This window comes from Pseudopipra pipra, chromosome 3, assembly GCF_036250125.1.
Source record: "Pseudopipra pipra isolate bDixPip1 chromosome 3, bDixPip1.hap1, whole genome shotgun sequence".
In the NCBI taxonomy this organism is placed as follows: domain Eukaryota; kingdom Metazoa; phylum Chordata; class Aves; order Passeriformes; family Pipridae; genus Pseudopipra; species Pseudopipra pipra.
Window position 1 is genome coordinate 69,756,081 of NC_087551.1, and position 21,569 is coordinate 69,777,649.

A 21,569-nucleotide genomic window follows, 5' to 3' on the forward strand; every position below is an offset into this window, starting at 1 on the left:
AGTACTTCTAGAATTCATGTTTTCATTTTCAATACAAATGGGCCTGGAAAACAGATCTGTAGTCTTGTCTCAATGGGATTATTTTCATACAATAAGAATGGTTTGGGTTGGGAGGGAAATTAGAGATCATCTAGTTCCAACCCCTCTGCCATGTTCAGGAACACCTTCCACTAGACCAGGTTGCTCAGAGCCCCATCCAACCTGGCCTTGAACACTTGCAGGGATGGGGCATCATGGCTGCTCTATGCAAGATTTTCCAATGCCTCACCATGCTCACAGTAAAGAATTTCTTCCTTATGTCTAGTCTAACCCCACCCTCTGTCTTTTTAAAGCCATTCCCCCTTGTCCTGTCACTACGTGCCTCTCTCCAACCTTAACGATTCTATGATTTCGGCTTCTGTGTTCATTGGTCCTCCATCACATGCACACACGGGAAAAAAAATAAATCCATCCATCTTGATGAGGCACACAAAAGAATTTGTCATTTGGTGCGCTTCATTGTTGTTAATATTTTATCAATATTTATAAAACTATGATGAGTTTGCTAAGGCAACAAAAGGCATCTTCAAAGTTTGATCTGCTGCTTCTCTCCTAAATTTGGCTGGAGGACACTAGTGAGTGCCAGTAAGGGATGAGTCCTTGTGGTGCTTGAATAATTCCAGTGATCCAGGGGGATGGCAGTGAAGGTGACTCTGCACCACATTCAAGGGGATTTCTAGATTTGATGGGACTTGGTCTCAGAGTAACCGTAAGCAGCAGCATTTTCAGCTTGACAGCTTGGCAGTGGTGGAAACTGGCCGAATACAAAGCCTCAGAGTGACTGTTGCTTGGCTGAAGGACAGTAACACAGCTGTTGTCTTTAATGCATATGGAAGTTGGCTTCAGTATATGTGATCTAATAAATGTGGGCTTAATGTTAAAAAGTCACAGCATTCAGTTGCATTAGCCGCGATAAGGGAGTGGTGGGGAGAGTGAATATGCAGTGTGGCTTAGGTTGATATTGCCCTTTTATAGTGCATGGTGCTCAGAAGGATTCTGTTGTCTAGGTAACAGGGTCTGTACTTCATTTCTTAAGAAAGATGGAACAGATGTTCCTGCAAGAAGCAACCAATTATCACCAGTGAGAATATTGGCAGTATTTAAACTAATTGCTTTGTTGTTGCAATTCATATGCTATGAATAGTAAAGAAAATGTAAAGGCAGGAATCTTCATTGGATGGCTTTTCCTGAATGAGGTTTTAAAAAAATATTTATTTAAAAATATTATAAAATAGCACTCACTCATCAGTGTGTCTTTTCAAGCTTCCATTTATCACTGCATTTTCTTCTATATCATTCAGTCTTTTTATCTGATATTTGTAGTGTCTCTTTTGTGATCGAGTCCCATTGCTCCATCACATCTGTGTCACATCATATTAATTTATTTTATTTAAAATACCTAAAAATCTGAAGGCAATAGAGTAAAAGGATGCTTGCAATGGAATAAGACACTGAGGGGCTTTTCTGTCATGTAAATCTAAGATTTCTTTTTTTTGGTGGCACAATCCAGGCACAGCAACTCGGATGGGGACTGTGCCATGAAAAGCTGGGGCAAAAAGAAAGCCATACAGACAGGTGTATGTGTGAAACCCTTCTATGTGCTGCTTAAATGGGGACATAACTTGTGTGGTGGTGACAATGGCAAGAAAGGGAGTAGAGCTGAAGCGGGGACAGCATGGAACAAGGAGTGCCTGAGCTCTCCCACTGCAGCTCTCAAAGGCAGCGTGCCTTGTTTTTATGAAACTTTGTGCTAAAGTAATCTCATGTATAAATTAAAGTGTTTGTTGTTTTCATGGATGTAGCTTTGTCAGCCTGGAAGATTACTGTAGTCCTTACAGCATCGGATGTGTTCTTGTATTTTATAAAGAGATCTAGGGGGAGGTGTGCATGCAAATCCATTTTTATACCTTTGGGATAAAATCTGATGTTGGGTATTAAATAAGAAAAGAGAGCACTGGGACTAGATTCTCAGGGCACTGTTTGTGAGTCCTTAGCAAAGCTAAGCCATAGCATTATGCATTTTAGACAAAAGATCTGGCCCATTGCCTGAACTTTTCCATGGTTCTTGCCAATTATAAAAGGCAAATATTCTGTTTTTTAGGTAAGGCATTGCAAAAACATGGTTTTTGTCTTGGCAGTAATAGAATAAAGGAAGAATCCTTGACCTACTCTCTTTTTATCGGCTCTGTTGAAGGACATGCTGTTTTGATTTTTATCTAACTGTGGAAAATGTCATAATGAGTGGAAACGAAGTGCATGTTGCACTTTTTGGATTATTTGGCTGAGTTATCCTATTGTATAGTAGTGACATGTTGATTGGAACAAAATGTCTTACTACATTCAGTTATTTCAATAACCATTGTAAAACATTTACAGTCTAAGGAGGAAAAAAAATATTGTTTCTGGGGTGTTTTAATCCTTTGTACCAGGCTACTTGCATGTAACTTGTAATCTTTTACTTGTTATCCTTCCTCTGACTCTGGCTCCTGGCTCACTTTCTGTAAACTGTTCTGTGTTAGTTCTCAGTAATTTAATGCAGATAATGCATCCAGTCACTTAGCTGCATGTATTAGCTTATCTTTGCCTCTTCAGTCAGGAGCAATACTGCTTCAGTGTTTGTGTTCACTATCAGGTATGCTCTTTCATTGTCCTTTTCAATCACTGTTGTCTCTAATTTCTATTCCAAACCTTTTCTTTGTTTTATGTTTTATCCTTTGTACAGTATCCTTCCTATTCTGTTGCTCAGAATTCCTTATGATATCTACTGTGTAAATATTTGTGACTTCTCATTTGTGACTTCATTCCTGCTTGCATTTCTTCTTGATACACTTTTTTATTCTCCTTGTTTCCCTATTTTATCACAGGGTCTGTCAGCAGCAATATTTACTACTTTTACTACTGCTTCTTTTGTATTCTAGAGTGCTTATAATACAATCTTAGCTTCTGCAGATTTTTCAGCTACTTTCATGAGAGTTTTCTCCATTTTTACAGTTTAATTATATCACATATTGCCAGTCTCAGGTTCTTTTCACCTCCCTTGACACACACAGTTAGCTCTCCTCTTCTTCTGCCATTCCTTTTCGTACAAATCATTCTGACTGATTTTATTCCCGGAGGTCATGCTCAAAGGATAAAAGAATTTGACAAGTACTATATATTTTTCCATTTTCTATCCTTGGAAATAGAAGCTCCTTCCTTATGCTGCTTCTTTTCCCTGCAGTGGTTCCTTTGTCTTATGTCTCGCTTTTTTCTGCTTCTTTCTGACCTTCTGCTCACAACACAGCCTGCCATCTTGAGTAACCTCACTGTCATGGGAACTAGTGCTTAAAAGAGGAGAACAAGAGGCCACTTTTGCCAGAGGGTTGGTGGGCTTCTGGACTTTGTGCCAAGGTTGGATTGTTGGGCCTCTGGACTTTGTGCCAAGGTTAGGAGAGGTGTTTGCTGAATTGCACACATTTCTGTGTGTCTCTCCCCCCTTGACACTTTCCGTATTTGCCTTTTGCTTTCCCTTCCACTACTCTTTGCCTTGGTCTTGTTTTTCCTACATAGTTCATTCCTTTTTATACTTTTTTTTTTTTATTTCCCAGTCCTCACATCACCAACACCATTTTTGCCGCTCTTCCGCTTTGCTAGTATCCTCTGCTTTTTTTTCTCCTCTTCCCTACTGTTTCCACAGCCAGTTGCATTCCTCACCTCTGATGTACTACTGTAGTCCGTGTATCCTTGTCCCATGGTCTAGGGTCTTTCTCCAAGGTCTAATGTATCTGCTCACTTCTGATTCCAGCTCTGCCATTCCTCCTGTTCGTGGTGTTTCTCCCTGGGATGGTTCTCCTGATTGGTTTTTCTTCACCTTCTTCCTGCTGCTCCTCTTTCTGTAGTGAGTTTCATGTCCATTGCCCTAGAAGAAGTCATCCTTCTCCTCAGGACTGAGCTAAGCAAGACAAAAGTGAGGGAAACTTTCTCCTTTGTTTTAGTGCCAGAGCTCTGACCTGCGTCATTTAACAGCTCTAAAGTTCTTCCTACAGAGTATGCTCAAATAACACTTTTTTTCCCCAAGGGAAAGTGAAGCATCAGATGGCAGTTTGATGATAAAAAATTGCTTAGCCTGGCTTTGTTTCTTTGCTAACCTGTGCAGAAGTGCAAAAGATCTCATAATACTGGGCAGCTTGTGTAATAAAATTATGTTTACATTTATCAGCGTTGAATTTTAATGTAGTGGAAATGGGAGAGAAACTACCCTGCCTATTTACAGTGATGGTTTCTTGAACAGTCATTGCTTTAGTACAGGTTGAGGGTGGAGTGAGAATCTTTGAATCTTTGTCACTCTTCTTCTGATAAGCTCTCCAAGTTTAAGAGCACACAAAAAAGCAAATTCAAAGTCACTAGAATGACTTTCAAGTGAGTTTCTAAAGTCAAGACCTGAGAGCAAACCAGACTCGGTCAACCAAATAAATCCCTGGTGTGTTCGGATGTTGAGTGTCTTTGTGCTATCCTGATCTCTTTCCACCTCAGAAAGGATACAGTAGCACTAGAAAAGATAAAGAGAAGGGGAATCAAGAAAGTTGGGGATACAAACTACTTCCTTATGAACAGAGACAAAATAGACTGGGAATCCGTGGTTTGGAAGAGAGAGAAGCTGAAGGAAGATGTGGGAGGTCCAAAAGTTGATAGATGCACATAAGTGAACTGTCATTTTGGCTGGGATTATAAAAATGTTATGTGCTGCTGCTAATTGCATGCTTAATGAAATACTGGAAGAGTTCTGTTGCAGGTCTGGAGAGAGACTTCCAATTACTCATTTCTGCATGTCTGGGACAGTGTCTGCGCTCAGTTCTCAGGAAGAAACTCTATCCTGAGTGTTTGTGTTACGTTGTTTTCAGAGCCGCGTGGCTTTTGCTGCTTTGGACAAAAATTCAGTTCACTACCCATGTGCTTGCAGTAGAAGTTACTTTAGAGAAAGGTAATATTCAGTGGAAGATAAATGCATAATGCCATGTGCTTAACCTCTTATGTTAGTAAATATTAACCAGTTACCAGTTTCCTCATCTTATTAGCTACTATTGTTTCAAAAGCTCTCTTACAAAATTGATATTGTTCTGAGTCCTTATGAGTTGCCATAAGAGCATATTTACCATACCTTGTTTCTATTTTTATCTCTTTGCTCACCAAATTTTTAAATTTCATTAAGCCACCTTTTTGAGCCTTCCTGAACTGTATCCCTCCTTATTGAGAGAAATACTGATTTTGCTGCATTCATTGTCTCATTGAAGAATTTTTCATATATAATAGAAGAATGAGGAAATAGCAGGCTTCAGATTGCAAACTGACTTTTTTTATCCAGTTGCAGTCTGATCCTGAGAGTATGAGAGGAATCTTGTGGTAGGCGTTTAATGACTTGGGAGACTGCCAATGAACATCTTGTTTTAGCTTGCTTCATACATTAGGTTTGTCTAACGTGTGGCTAAAGGTTACAGAAAATATGGGTAAAAAGTGAAAACCTACAAGCAAAAGCAGAACAAATTTAACAGGTAATTGTGTTAATGACCACTTAGAGCATTCTAGTGTTGTGCTTCCAGAGTGAAATGCTGATTTTGTTGTAAATAACTGTCAACAGACTAATTATAGAAATAATTCTTGAGTTAAAACTTTGAAAGAGTAATATTCTTAAATTAATCTGATCTGGAAACAGTATACAAGAAACCTGATGTTAAAACTGTGTGCAAAACTTTTGGTATTTTAGACAGACCCAAGTTAATGAAAGGAAGTTAAGAACCAAAAATAATACATTCTCTCCTCCTGTCCACAGGAGGAGCAGGGTACTGTACTTGCAACTGTAGGCTTGTCTATTATCTTGTTTAGGTAGAAGTAAGACATTAAAGCACATCAGTTGAAGTGCATCAAATTTTAATGGATGCTGTCATTTAGAACTAAAGCGACTTTTGTTTGATTCTCATAAGGAACAGAGGTTTAATGTGTTTAATATGTTTTGAATTCATACCTCTGATTTGATTTAATTTTCTATTTAAAGAAGACTTGAACTATAAATTATGTATCTAAATGCCTGCATCCCACTGGAGTGCATGTGAAGAATAATCATTAGGGGATTTTTTAAATTTTTTTTTTCCCCCTCTCTAACTATATGAAGGTAATCTTTTATAAATCCTGAAGTGCTAATTATGTCACATAGTAGTGTCACTGAAAACTTGACATGATCTACAAGATTGTGTTATTCCTCCATGAAAAATCTGCTGTTTCTGTGATTCTGCATCATGGAAATGGTACCTAACAGAACTGTATCCTGGCTGGAGATTGCTGTTGTGTTGCTGGATCAGTCTTCAGTGTTTGGTCCAGATTAGGGCATAGGCACCTGACTTAATTTCTTCTCAGAGCATGGACTTAATGCTGGCTTTATGCTCATCTCTCATACAACCACTGGATATAAAGTTAAGCTGCCATTGATTTTTTTTTTTCCCAAACAGTTTTGAATCACAGGAGAGTGTTGGATTAATACTTTGTCATATCAGAAGAGTACTTTTTTAATATGCTATTGGAAATGATAAATTGTTGTTGAACTGTTGCCTAATGATAACACTTGATTTATATTCCCATGTATTTTTATATTGGAGAAATAATTGTCTGCAAGTTGAGGACTTGGATGTGCCAGTACTCAGCAGCAGCATACTGGACCTTGAACAGTACACCAAGTCCTTTACAAAGCAGGAGTAGATTTGAATTCTGAAGTTGGATTGGTAACATTGAGCATGACCACTTGAGAAACTACATAGGCTTGAAGTTCCATGATGTATACAACATTTCTTGGCTGTTTCTAGGGCTGGAATACCTTCCTAGGCTATAGGTTATTGAGCTGTCAGATTGAGAGGACATGCTGGCAAATTTGTTACAGAGCCAAATCTGTCATGTATCATCTGAGAGAACCCCTTACCAGTTGAATTTTACAGGACAAGAGGGCACGGTCTTAAGCTCTGCCAGGGGAGGTTTAGGTTGGATATTAGGAAAAAAATTTTTACAGAGAGAGGAATTTTTTACAGAGAGAGTAATCAGACCTTGAAATGAGACCTTGGAATCCAGGAAGGTGGTGGATTAACCGGCCCTGGAGGTTTTTAAAATGAGACTGGATTTGGCACTTAGTGCCATGGTCTAGTAACCAGGGTGGTATTGGATCAATGGTTGGACTTGAAGATCTTGCAGGTCTTTTCCAACCCAGTTGATTCTATGTGCTCTGGGTCTGCATGGAAGCCAATGCAAGAAATTTTCATATCACAGGATAGAGAACTTCAGTAGCAAAAGCAGGGGCACGGAATTGCACTTTTCTCAGTCCAGTAGACATATTTACCAAGTTGGAAGGCTGATTGGTCATTGTCACTATTTGGGTGCAAGAAGTTGTTGGGTGGATGTTTTTTTCAAGATCTAGAAATTATTTTAATGGTAACTTCAAATAACTTATAATTTGTGTTGTGTAGTTTGTAATGTATAGACTGTGGAAAATGGCAGACTGTCACAAAAATGAAAAATTACTTTAATAATAAAATAAATCAAAAAGTTAGTTAAGAAGATGAATCAATAAGTAGACTTCAAAACTAAAGGGGAAAAATAGGCTGTAAAAATATGTTTTCAGCATAGCATTGTAATCCCTATCCAATATTTTGCATAGGTTAGAAATTTATTACTTCTTGAGAGTTTCATCACTATGGTACCATAATTAATTATGTTGAGGTTGGAAAAACATACTTCCTGGCCATTCTTTACTAAAACTTTGTTCCTCTTACTCTGGTTCATATACCATTTATCATTCTGAAGTCTTCTTGAGAGGAATATCTACTTTGAAAAATGGATGTTTGATCAGAATTGGTGTCTAATCTCATTATTTGCCCTTCTGCAGGGCTTTTGGAAAACCTCAGTTGCCATCACTGTTTATTCACTGTGAGATACAGTGCAAGAGCAAGGTGATAACTGGTTGCCAGGAAATCAGAAAAGTGTGGAAATGTTAGAATAAGCCCTGTAAGAGAAAACTAGTTGTAGTTTGAAAACCCAGACAGAATGTGTAAGTTTGTGGAATTATGTGATGCTACTTCTGAATTTTAAAGGGATATTAGCAAAGTGGTATGTTGTGTCCCCTCTGCCCCATTCTAATGCTTTAATATAGCTTTAGTTTTAAGAGCATTTGTTAGTTTGTTGGGAAATTTCTTCTCAGTAACAGAAAAAATTTCTAGGCAACCGAAAAGCAAATTCAGGGTATCTTAAAATCTTCAGAAATGACAAACATTTCCAACTGCTTTTTAGCAGGTTATTTTCTATAGATGTTTTCAATGTAGTTGGAGTTATCTGAGTGGGATGAATGTTCTTTTATTTTGTTTTAAGCCAAATAAGGAGAAAAATCTCTGAGAGAGACAAAGCTTTAATTTATCTATACCTTTTGATTGGGAGGAAAATGGTTGTTGTTAAGTCTCTGTCAGACTGACCAAAACTGGCTGTGGAGCTGCCTTTGACAGAAGAGAGAGTATAGAGTTCAATTGTCCTAAAGGAAATAAGGTTTCCTTTAGGAAGATGCATAAGTTCAATAATAATTCAGATGTATTTTATAGAAAATATATGAAAAAAATTATATATTTAATATGTGCACTGGAAGTAAGTTGATTTTTGTGGTCTTAATGTCAGTGTTTCCTTATATAGTTGTATTAAAAATTTCTTATTGTGTAAGTAATTTTACAGTAGTTCTTTATTTGTACTTAAAAGTCTGTGCTATGGTACATGATATTGGTAAATAAGAAATAGAAAGAATCCTTATATGTGTATTTCTGCCCGTGTTCTTCAAGAAAAATGCCAAAATTACTTAATTTTCTATTGTTGGGAACCTCGAGAATTAAAAATGCAGTTATCCTAGTTTCTATTCCTTTATTGAAATGTGATACTTAAGAAAAGTCTTTTGCCAAGCTTTTGTTTCAGAATAATAATGTTATTTAGCAATACCAGACCATTTTCAGCTCCTGAAATGAAAATATTTATAGAATAAATACTTTCTTAATCCTTCTCATAGGAGAAGGGTGGGGCAGATTTTTGTCCTCTTCCTGTCCTGACATTTGGCAGTTTACTAGCTAGATTCTGCTCGGTGTCTTTTTACTTCTTTATTTTTTAAAACATACTTGATTTTTCTCTTGTGGGAATTTGGAAACCTCACAGTTTGGGGACTGTGTGCTTTAGAGAGATGGAAGTACGAAGAAAGGAGAATGGTGAAGGAGGTGTAAAGCAGACTTTGAGGGATGCTTCAACATGAAGGACTGCTTGGGATCAAACTGATGAAGATTGGGTACATGTATAGGGGAATTAGAGGGAAGGAGAGAGTCTGTTTGGAGTCTGCTTTAAAATATTTTAGCTTGTTAATTTTAAATTGGAGCATGCCTTGTAAACTCAGGCAGCACTCCTAGCAGTTCATGTAAGAGTCCCCTACTTGGTTTTGCAATGCCAAAGGCTGTCCAAGGACAGGCCTTACCAGACCAGTATACCAAGAATGTCCTCTCTGAAGCAGAGCTTAAGCTGATGCTGAAGTTTACCTTTACCTTTCTTCTTAGGTTCTTTGGACAGTGGGTTTTTTTGGGTTTTTTTTGTGTTTGTGTGTAGATATAGATATCCATGTCAATTTTTATGTTGCGTGCATCTTTTTGAGACCTCTTAGACACGTGTGAGCCTTGTACAAATTAAAGCTGGAAATGAACCCTCTGTACCTGCTTAGTTTGTAGCTATTATTATAAAGACTTTTTTGGTGCTTCAGATATGCAGTAACTCTGTAATTGTAATTTCTCCAAGTTGCAGTGTTACTAATATAAACAATATGATCAAGGTAATCCAAATTGGAAAATCCCAAAATTCAGAATTATTAACAAAGCTGAATTTTGAGTAATTGTTTAATATGGTAAGCTCCTTCAGTTCTCCTCTGTTTTATTCTTCTTGATAACTTTGAGACCAGTAGCACAGTTAGCAAAGGATTGTTCTTACAAGTTTAATAAACAACTACCTGTTTTTTGTTTGTTGGGTTTTTTTGTTTTGGTTTTTTGTTTGTTTTTTTTTAGAGACCCATATATACTTCCCTGAGGGAAAAGCTGCAGCACAGGGTCTTCGTGGATTCTGTGTGGAAAGGATAATATTAATAATACAGAGGAGAGGATCTAGGATTGATTAATAACATCTAAGTAAGTTGGAACTTTAAAAGATCCTCTGAAGACGTAAAATGATGACCTTTAGTTTTCTTTGAAAAGCCTAGTGTCAATTAAAAACAACTTCAGTGACCCTAGGAGCTTTGAATATGTTCATCACACAAGAACTGACTTTAAAATTCTACATCATGCAATGGCTTTTATGAGCTATCAGGCTCGTGTTTTGGTCTTTTCTATGATTTCTTGTTAAAGGTTTTCATTCTAACCTTGAAAATGGTTAAATGCAGTACTACAGTATGCACTTCCATCAAGGAAACTATCAAGGCTGTTCCAGATCAGTTTAAGTACCTAGATCAAAAGACTGAAGTAGATTGTGTGAAAGGTAGGAACACCTCTTAGATGAGATTGGCCTCTGAATAAATTTCTGAAGATGATTATAGGTTTTGTCATCACTGACATGGAAACACGTTTGCTGCAAGATTTACTATTGTCAGTAGTGAGAGCACTGTTTGTGTTCCAGTTTTCTCTAATTTTTCTTAGATTTCCTTCACAGCGAGATGAAAGTGTCTGTCCTCACTCTGCTTTTGTAAGTGCTATCTAGAAAGCATTATTCATCCTGTGGTATAAAAGTATTTCTCTGCAAGATTTGTTTCTTTGAGGAATGTACTGTTTGACTGTTTTTAAATGTGCTAAACACCCTTGTAATTGATCATTGTTGTTTATATTAATAACACTGCAACTCTTCTCCTATTTACAGAAATTGTCTCTCTTTGGGGGGAAAAAGGCAGAACTTTACATACCTCAAAAAAGAGCAAGAGTCTTCCTAGTTGCTAGTCTACTTCATATAAAAGTTACTTGCATTATATGGTGCTAGACAATTTGCAGGCTAAGTTCAGAGTTTAAATCAAATTGGTCTAGGAGCACAGGAGCGTGAATTAAATTAGCTGATTCAATAAAAACAGCGTTCCCAATGAAGAAAAGGAGTGTGCTAATGCATCATTTTTTATGCTATTTTATTCTATGACTGAGTAAACAAAGAGTAATAGAAATGGGATGAGCACAATTCATGCACTTAGAAACTAATCAAGAATTTCTACTACAGACTGAGAAGTCATCAGGTGCAGGTGAAAAAAGGTAGAACTGGATATTATCGGATATTAGATATCCTAATTGAGGTATTTGCAGAAGAGAAAGGATCTATTGATATCAATATATAAAAGGCTTCTGTGATCTATTTTTAAAATACTATATGCAGTTTTCTTTACTCATGCTCAAACACTTCCCGGTCCACACACACATGAAAAGATGAATTTGCTCTGAAAGAGGCAAAGGGTGACCAAAGGAGTGAACAATCTATCTCCCAACAGGGAATAAAAGGCTTTCTCAATTACTGTAACTGATCAAATATTGAAAGGAAATAAGATGGATGTCCACTAAAATACAAAGACATGAACACTAAAGATGAAAGAAATCATTACGCTAAATGATAATCATGTTTGAGAGTAGAAAGACACAACTGATAAGAGATAAAATTACTCTGCAAGATGGCATCTGATGAACAGGAATGTTTAGGAATAGCTTCTCAATAGCAGGGAAAACCTTATACCTCATTTGCGCTTTGATCAACATTGAAGAACAAAATTACTTGACAATTTGATATGTCAGCCACTAGATTCACTAGATTCACTAGATTCACTAGATTCACTAGATTCACTAGATTCACTAGATTCACTAGATTCACTAGATTCACTAGATAGATGCCTATGCAGTACTTGCCTGTATAGAAGCCTTCACAAAAGACAGGTTTAATGAGGTTTTACTGATCATCTCCAGCAGATTGAAAAGCTCATGTACTGATTGGCAGCGAGCCAATTGGCAGCAGCAGCGGGGGGTCAGGCCACTTCCCCCGCATTCCGTTTGGCTGTCCCGGTCCAGCTTCCAGAACATCTTGAACTTCTCAGCTCCTCTCTCCGGTACTGCTGCATTTCAAGACTCCCCTCAAGTGGGAGTCCACCCCTCCTCTCTAGGAGGTGTCTCAAAGGGGTTTTGAGGGTTTTTGGTTCAGTTCTTACCCCAAAACTCTGTCTGTATAGTTTAGTTCTCTCTCACTCTCTCTCCATTAGACATCTCTGTGTCTTCTTGCTTGGCTGCATGCCGGCTTTGCTGCTGCTTTTTATCTCTTGGTTTTCTGCCACAGCCTCTGTTCACTGCTGTCTCTGCCACCGTTCCTGCTGCCCACTCACAGAGGAGAAAGACTCCCAGCTTCTCAGTTACAGACCTTGGTCCAGTTTAACACTGTTTCCGAGTTTCTATGACCCCAGCCGGGGGCTGGAGGGCTGTGGCCCCCAAGCAGGGCTTCTGCCCCTTTCTCCTCGTGGCTTCAGAACATGGCCACTCTCCTCTTCAACTGCCTCATCATCCTTCTTTCCTGGTTTGGTATGATATGTTTTAATTTTGCAAGAGTGCTGATTGGGTCAACACCAAGAGAGACACCACCCACTCGGGGGTAACCCTTTTTTTTAACTCCAGGGGGAAAAAACCACCTTTTTTTTCCCCCACCACAATGTACCTATGAGCTACAGCAGCTCAGTCCTTACGGTCACTCCCTCTTCTGCTGTAGTCTGTTTCTAGACAAGATTATTTTTAGACATAAATCTTACCAGCATTTCTGTTTGTGGCTCATGCTCATCACTTGTACTCTACAATATCATTTCTGATCTTGTCTTGGTGTTGAGCACCATTGCAAGTCCAGCATAGGTAGAGCAGAGCTCCTGTTCTTGAAAAAGTGTGTTGAACTTCTGGAGCCAACATTTCCTTCAGCTCCTGCTGAAGGCCCAGCTGCTGTGGCACCCAGTCTTGACAGCCAGAATGTAACAAAGAGCAAATCTTATGAGGAGAGGCTGAAGGAATTGGGGTTGTTTAGCCTGGAGAAAGGAAAGCTCAGGTTTAGAGAAAGAAGGAAAGAGACAAAAAGAAGAAAACGCTTCCTGCATGGTAGAAAAGATGTTTCTTTCATTTGCTGAAAAACAGGAATAGATTTAAGCAGCTATATTCTTTAGAGGATTTCTTGTCTTGACAGATACCTGTATAACCAAAGGATAATATAATTTAAAATTAATTTTTTTTATTTCCCCTAAAATAAACATCTCGAGTCTTTTACTGTAAGGTGAAAAAAAGGAAGATTCATTTCTCTTGAATGGGCCTTGGAACCTACTCCATTTACTATTTCGCCATTATAAATTGATTCTTGGCAATGTATATACTAGTGCTGCAGATGCAAGCAATTTCCAGATAAAACAGAAATTATCAATCATTCTTGTGACTGATGTGTGGAAAGGGGGAGGAAAACTGATTCCATGGAAATTATATTTTTGGGAGTACTGCTTCCCAGCACCTCCTGAGACTAATTTAATCTGGCAGAAGGATAACTTCAGCAGCGGTGCCTGCTTTAATGTGCTGTCTAATTAGTCATGAGACCTAGTTTTCTTTCTGGTAAGCAGTAAATAAACTTGGGTTTATTTCTGGATTACGGGACAGTAGTTGAAGCAACCATTAGAAAAAACATTTTGGTAAATGTTTCTTTGAAAACACTCTTAGTTCTGAGAACAACAGCCCATGATTTTCGAGCCAAGTGAGGCAGGGATCCAAAGCAAAAGAGCATTATTGGTAATAAAATAAATATGTGGTGATCAAGAACTGTGTTGTCCACACAAAGAATTGGACCAGCTGCACAAGCTTCCTCCTGGCATCCTTAAATCCTGATGTTCATCTTTGACAAGAAAACAGTTATGTTTGTGTGTCATTATTGATAAAAAGGATTGGGCTTTGGAATGGGCTCCTCAGGAAGGTGGTGGAGTCACTGTCCCAGAGGTGTTTAAGGAAAGACTGGACGTGGCATTTAGTGCCATGGTTGAGTTGACATGATGGTGTTTGGTCAAGAGGCTGGACCGACTATCTGAGAGGTCTTTTCCAACAGAGTTGATTCTGTGATAACATCTTTTAAGATAGACACTGTTGGCAAGTGGGATGGATAGGTGGGATGGGCAGCTGTGTGCTGAGTGTGGGACAGAGAAAGTAGGTAGTGACAGGCAGCTGTGCTGGCAGAACAGCAACCCATGATGTGGAGGCTGCCCATGTCCTTATTTAGATATTTTTAAGATAATGTGCTGAATCAGTGGCATCTTTTCTTCTAGGGCCTGTTTAAGGATCACTTGTTTGCTATTTGACCTGTTTGGTGGTTTTGTTGGTGTGTTTGCATTGTACAAGCACGGAAGTAACAAGAACTTCTCTGTTTCTCTGCAGCTTTTACGAGAGTTGAAGCACCCAAACGTGATTGCATTGCAGAAAGTTTTCCTTTCTCACAGTGACAGAAAGGTTTGGCTGCTGTTTGATTATGCTGAGCATGATTTGTGGGTAAGTACAGATTTCCCTGTGTGTTTGTAATAAGAGCTTGTTCAAACTGACTTGTGTGTGACATACCATTCTATAGACAGAGATGCATAAATTTCTTGCTCTGTAATTAAGGGTATAACTGACATCCTGTTATTTTTACACTTTAAAACGTGCAAAAGACTACGTAGAATTTTTCGAAGTCAGATTGCATTTTGAAGTGAAAAGGATTTTCCTACAAGCTTTAATTGGAGTTAAAGAAAGCATTTCTGAGTTGAGATCTTCTAAAACTGAGTTTGGAAATCTATTTAATGTTTTTTTCTGCCATCTTGCACGTGCACAAATGAAAAAAAAAGAGAGGGACCGTTTTGCAGAGTTCTCTAACTGAGATATAGTGCAAGTCACCAACATCCAACCATCTGTATTCTAAACAGAGAATTTGGGACAGTATGAGTGGAAAGAAAATAAAAAAGAGTAAGCTAATTTGGTGTACTGATGAACTATCACTACATGAAAGAGGCATAGACACTTAAATGTCTGTTTTTAAGTTTCCAGCAAAATATAATATGATTTGATTTAATCTGTTGGAGAGGATGACATAAATGACATCTTGAGTTGAACTCAGATGCAAATATTCAAGCCCCACATCTGTTAAGAAGATGTGAGTGCCGTGAACCTGGATTTGTGTTTAAACCCAAAAGATATCAAACACTAAGAATAATCAATATGTTTTTAATTCCTTTGAAAATATTGGCAAGGAGAGGAAGTGTTAATATTAATTCCAATATTACTTTTTAAGGCTTCAGTAATATAGAAGTTGCTATTACTAATGTTAGTGACAAATTGCTCAGTTTTTTTGTACTTAGATCTTGAGCTGATGAATATGTACTTGTAAATGACACAAAATTGTAGTTGGAAGGAAAGTAAACTTAGACCATGCAAAAAGACACTTCTGGCTCAGAACAAGTAAAGTCATGATGTTTCATTCACTTTCATAAGCTTAAAAAATATTTAATTTTATTTCTCTTATGGGCTAGCACTTCTGTATTTTAAAAGTTTTCTTCATCAATGTTCAGTGTAAACTGAGAGCTTTGTATTTCTTGTAACTGGTGGCAGTGATGATAAAGAGGAACGCATCAGCTAAACCTCTGTATGACAGAATTTATTTGTGCATCAAATGAGTTTACCCATTTTATAGAACAATCACGACAAACACATTTTACTGCTACATTTATTGCCATGTCTTAAACACCTCTTTTCTAGCCTTTTCCATTTGATTTTATTTTGGATGTGTGGTTTTTACACTACATAATGATTTTTCACATGATTTAAGAGCTTTAGATGAAGAATCACTGCAGCTTGTTCTTACCACTCCTCACATCTGGCTGAGTATTGGATAAAATCTCAGTGAAGTTAATTATTTTCTATTATTTAAGACTGAAATGTTTGTTACAACAAGGTATTTGGTGTGAACTGATCTCCCACTTCCTTACTTTCTCATGTTTGTTTTGGTTTTTTTTCTATGGGACATGCTACACAAATCATTTCTCCTTTCCTGTATAGTTACCCATGTTTCCTCACTTCTTAAACCTTTGCCAGGAATATTTTCCTCCCTTGCATAAAGTTGGCCATGTTCAAGGCACTCTTGATTCTGGCTTAACCTTGGTCCTCATTTCCTTTACCGTCAGCACTTCCCAAGCATCGCTCTTAATTCCCCTTTTGTCTCTTTTGCTCACTCCCAACTTTGTGTCTTTTTCCACGCTGCCTCCTACACATGGAACAGCCTCCCAATTAACGTACGTAAAGATCCTTCACTATCCTCCTTCAAAAAGCTCCAGAAAATCCACCTATTTTGTAACGCATTTCAGTAATACCAACCACTTGTCATTCTGTCTGTGTTGTGTTGTGTTTTGCATTTCCCGTGCTTTACAGCTTGTGCCCTTTCAGCTCTTTGGGGTAGAATTTGTGGTAGGGGATTAGCACATTTTTTTTATTGCTTAGCATCACGTGCTTCCCCAGCACTACATAAAACCAAAATAAGTCTATTTATCGTGGGTATGTCAGTTTGTAAGGATTTAAGTTTTGGAATTGTAGGTGTGCTGTCACTAGAGAGATGTAGATTCCCAGAGACCAATGTTTTGAAATGCAGGTAGCTTAGAGTTACCTACCAAAATCTGTAAGTATGGGAACTGTGCTTCTGTTCAAAGCTGCCCAGCTTTAGTAACTCCTATTGGCTTCAATGAGAAAGAGTACGTGCTCATCACGTACAAACATCAGATTAATTAAAATCATTATATTTTTCAGCTTCTGTACTGAAAACATTTGGCAAGAGATGAATAAACTATATTAGATGCTATCTTATTCTGTTCATTTTCTAATACTGAAAAAAAATTGTCCTGTTCTAATGAGGAAAAGTGATGGTGCCAATTAAGCTTATTAAAAAGTTCTTTTCTGGTGAGCAAGAATTTTTTTTTTTACTTTGCATTTAATTTATGTGAATTAAACTGCTCAGATTTGAAATTTGAGTTTCGATAGCTGCATACTTCAACATTTTCTATAACATCTATTGATACTATTACCAAGGGATGTAGAAAGCTATGCTAATTTGAGCTACTTTTGACAGGTATTGATGAAGACCGATTGTGGTGTTCTTGCCTACAAACTTTTTTTCCAGTTTTAATAACTAAGTCTATCAAAGATATCTTCTTTCGTTATCTCTCAGCTTACATTATGCGAGACAATGCAAAGCCATTCATGAGATTACCATAGAGAATATCTAAGAATATAGAAATTGTTTTGACAAATTGATTTATAATTAGTTTCCTTTAATTACCAAAATTCTTAGTGTAATACACAAATAATTTCCTTATGATTTTTCTTGACTATTTGTCTCTGTCAAAGAGAACCAGTAAAATTCTCAGGCTGTAGGATGTGCCACACAAATTAATTTGTAGCATATTGTCTGCACTGTCATCACTGCTTATATATGCTCATGCTGTGAGGTAAAGATGCCTTAGCTTGAACCTCAGTGTAAAAGAAGCACCTGATACAAGGTTAAAAATGTGTGTCCTCAGGTGCTATTGAATATCTTAATTCCTGATAGCTCACTTCAGTTTCATGCCTTTATATTACAATGGCCTGAAACTTTCAGCTTCAGATGTTAATAGCCACAGAAACAACCATCTTCTGATCCTTCTCTTGTGAGGGACGTTCCTTTTTCAATATCTGCTCATAAGGTCCTGGATGCTTTCAATCCAAATTGTACAATTTAGCAAACACAAAAAGAAATAAGCACTTAGTTAATGCATAGCTGAGTTAATCTTAAATCCCTGAGTGGAACTGATACTGTTTTTAAGTTACCACTCCATTACATAGTTAGAACTTCATAGATTTACAGAACTATGCATGGAATAGTGTGACAAGAATGAGGGTAACTGCTTCAAATGATATGTGTATTTTTCTGGTATGTTAATTTTTGACCTTTAAAAATAAAAAGTTTGTTTTAAATGCCAGAGTTTTTGATGTTTTATCACTAAATTTTCCTATTGCACTTTAATGTATGTTCTTATTTTACGTTAGTCTTAAGTTGTATCTACTCTCCATAACTTCCTATGTAAAGCTCATGCATTTTAAGACATTTTTCAAATTCATATCAAATTTATACATTAAATGCATGATGTTTACTTAAATGGACTTTTAAAAAAATTGATACAAATGAGATCTGCTCTAGAGGTGAATTCTGTTTGTTGTCAGTCTAATTACTTTTAGCCATTGGAGAGGTTATAATATTGAGAGTTTTTCTTTTGTTCCCAGCTACTCTCATACTTGTAAAGCATCAGATTTTTAGGATTGAAAATATTTCTAAAGCACACATTTTTAGTACCACAGATAAGCACACATTTGATGTCTTCAATTTTATAGTCTCTGTATTTTTAAGTAGGATTTTTGATTCTAAGCAACATTTTTGTTACAATTCTTTTTTTACATTCTGAATTAATAGTTTACCTACCATTCCTGGTTATGGTACAGAGTTAATTCTCAGACTCATTTAATATGTGTATATAACTTCAAATCTTTGAGATCCCCTTTTCTAGAAATGTAACCAAATCAGAAGCTTCTGGATGGTTTTTATCTCATTCTGAAAAAGCAACATTTTTATCACAGTAAAATGTGTTGAAATGTGTTTTATAGCAATAAAAAACGTTGTTGATTCTTAATAAGTGAGTAAATAAGTAATTACTTATGATTTCATAATATTGAATGATGATATATCCACTATTCAAGACCAGTTAAACCACAATCTGGGTATTTTTTAGGTTTGGTTGAATGCTTCTCTTATTATTAGATTCCAGTGATCTCTAACAACTAAATGCTTAGCAGCAAATAACACTGAGAAGTGTGGAGTAAAATTCATATGGAAATTATTGTTCATGATAATAAAAATGTGTGGGCAGACTGGCTTTGTTTTATATGAAATTCTTGTTATGTATATATTCTGCTTTTAAAAATGTAGGGTAGAGATTATTAGCATAGTCATGTGTACCTAAAAATAACCATCAGATAATGAAAAGGAGAAACTATTCTTCCTACATGTGAATTTCATAACACTAGTTGACTCTCTCAGTATGCAAATAAATATGCTTAATTTCAGTTAACAAATTTTGAATAACATTCTTTTATGACAAATGAAATTATGAGTGTTTCATACTAATTTGTGCAATTTGCTTAATCTCACGAATGTTGTAGAATAGCTCTGAGTTTTAACATATTCCTTAAACATGGTGTAATCAGTTATAATTCTTTCTTCCACAGGCTTCAGTTTAGCTCTCAGTAGAGAAGATAATTTGTATGCTAGTTGATCACAAATATCTTTATATACATGAAAATACTTTTCTCAGTGTAGCAGTTTTATTTTTTCTCTTTTGATTTTTCTAAAGTCACGTCTATTTTTTTGTTTTAATTCCATCCTGCTCTGCTAGGTGATTCTTTGTGTGGTCTTCTCTGTTGTATGTTCATTTACCACTATAGGATTCTTCTCCCTGGCAGAAAAATAGAAGGTTTGTTGAGGCAGAAGGAAATGGGCTAGCATAGGTCTTTATGGCATGATTGATCCCTTCCAAATAAAATGGGTGGCCTTTTTCACCACTAAAATGATGGTTGAATTTCTTGTAGAGGGCAATGCCATTCCTTGTCGATAGCTTTCTGTTCTGAGAATGTGCCTATCACATCCTCAGAACATAAACTTGCTTTTTCTGCCAGAGTTGTATGAATTTGAGGGTAGCTTATGTGGACTCATTTTCTGTACTATGAAGCATGAGAATTGGAGGAAACAACAGGTAGGAACAGGCTTCAAAGACAGAGGCAAATGTGAACAGAGTGGAATGAATACCATGTGTGTTATATATATATATATATGTATACATACACACACACACACACACACTCTCTGAAAGGGTAGCTGAATTCTGATGACTTTTGTTATTGTTGTAAAGAGTTATTTTGACATATTTAGGTCTGAAAGACATTAGAGGACCTCGAAAGACCCCAATTAAACGGAAAAAAACTTTACTGAGTCTGTTTATGCCTTCTCTGTGTTTCAAAGCTTAGGTATTTAAAGCAAGTTGGCATTAGCAAAAGTTATTGTATTAAAGCGCCTTTCACTGTTACTTAAAGTGTTGGCCACTTGTCACTTGGAATAGGGTTTTTCGTTAGGCAGTGTGGTTAATGACATTGTAAAGAAGATATTTGATGATGGCCATACACTGTCATAGTTTAGAGGGAATGTTGTTGAGGCATCCTTTTTTCCTCTCCCCTTCTGAAGGACAGTTTGTGTTGGTTGCTGTCATGCTTCCAAAATTGGAAACTAAAGTGATCACTCCAGAGATACTTTTACCCAGTTCTGTTTTGATTTTATTTTATTTTACTTGTGATAAGTAAACTGACAAAATTTTCATAGTGTCTAAAACTTAGGTATCTGAAATGAGTCCTAAGAGTAGGCATGTGAAACTATGATTTAATTTTGGAACAGCAAATGTTACTCACATTCATTGGTTCCATCTTTGCTTTCTCTGTTTGAAAATTGTGGAAACAACGTGTGGTTAGTTTTGATACCACCTTAAGATTTTGATTTGTTCTTCCATAGCCTTTTTAAATACTTTACACTTCATATGCAACAATATGTTGCCTTTGTTCAGGTATTGATTGCTGAAGAGACAAGATGGAAGTAATTATTTGTTTAAAATGAGACTGGAAGCCAAATAATATGAATCTTCCTCTTGGCCTTGGCACTTATTTAGTATGTATCCAAGCTTCCATCGCTTTAATATTAAAATGTAACTTTACTTTTTACTGGCAGGTTGACATAATTCTGTTTTATTCTCAAAGGCTGTATTAGGGATTGAATAGAATGCAGCAGGGTTTTTGCTTAAGTGTGGGAGCACAGTTTGCTTCAGCCGGGAGAGGCAACTGAATTTGGCATGATTGCATTTCAGTTTGATGGAGATGCATGTAATTTTGCAATGAGTATTGCCTTAAGCAGCAGAGCTCAAGTAGTCAGGTTTTCTAGGGGCTTGTGTCTTGAGTTCTATGGATTATCTCATGTCTGTTGAGGTGGGAGCTCGCACTGACTCCATTTAGTTCGGCATGCATAAGGTCCCTCTGTTAGCTGGCTTCTTGCTTCTGTGAAAAGTTTCCAGATCTGACTTATTTGTTTGTTTTAACCTCTGTCATACTGAACAGCAGTTCTTGGAATTGGGAATTGGATGACACAAACATAGAGTATGTTTGCATGAGACTGACTGACTTGGAAGCAGACTAAAATTAGGATCTTTTCAAATGCTCATTTAGCTGCTGGTTAAATACTAGGGATTTGAATTTGCTCTATGTTGTTATGCATTATGTTTACTTTGTTTGTGGTGAAGGATTTAGAAAATACACGTAGTTCTTCACTAACCAATTTTCAAACCGGTTTCA

At 36.9% G+C, this 21,569-nt stretch overlaps 1 protein-coding gene across 2 annotated transcripts in view; it reads left to right on the top strand.

The window, feature by feature from the left end:
* The window catches only part of CDK19 (cyclin dependent kinase 19), a 115,561-nt gene that overhangs the window by 26,245 nt on the left and 67,747 nt on the right, over positions 1-21,569 (top strand). For both annotated transcript variants that reach the window (XM_064649759.1, XM_064649758.1), the window contains exon 3: positions 14,511-14,621. In XM_064649759.1, coding sequence (XP_064505829.1) covers positions 14,511-14,621 — 111 coding nt within the window. The remainder of the gene's footprint in view (positions 1-14,510; positions 14,622-21,569) is intronic.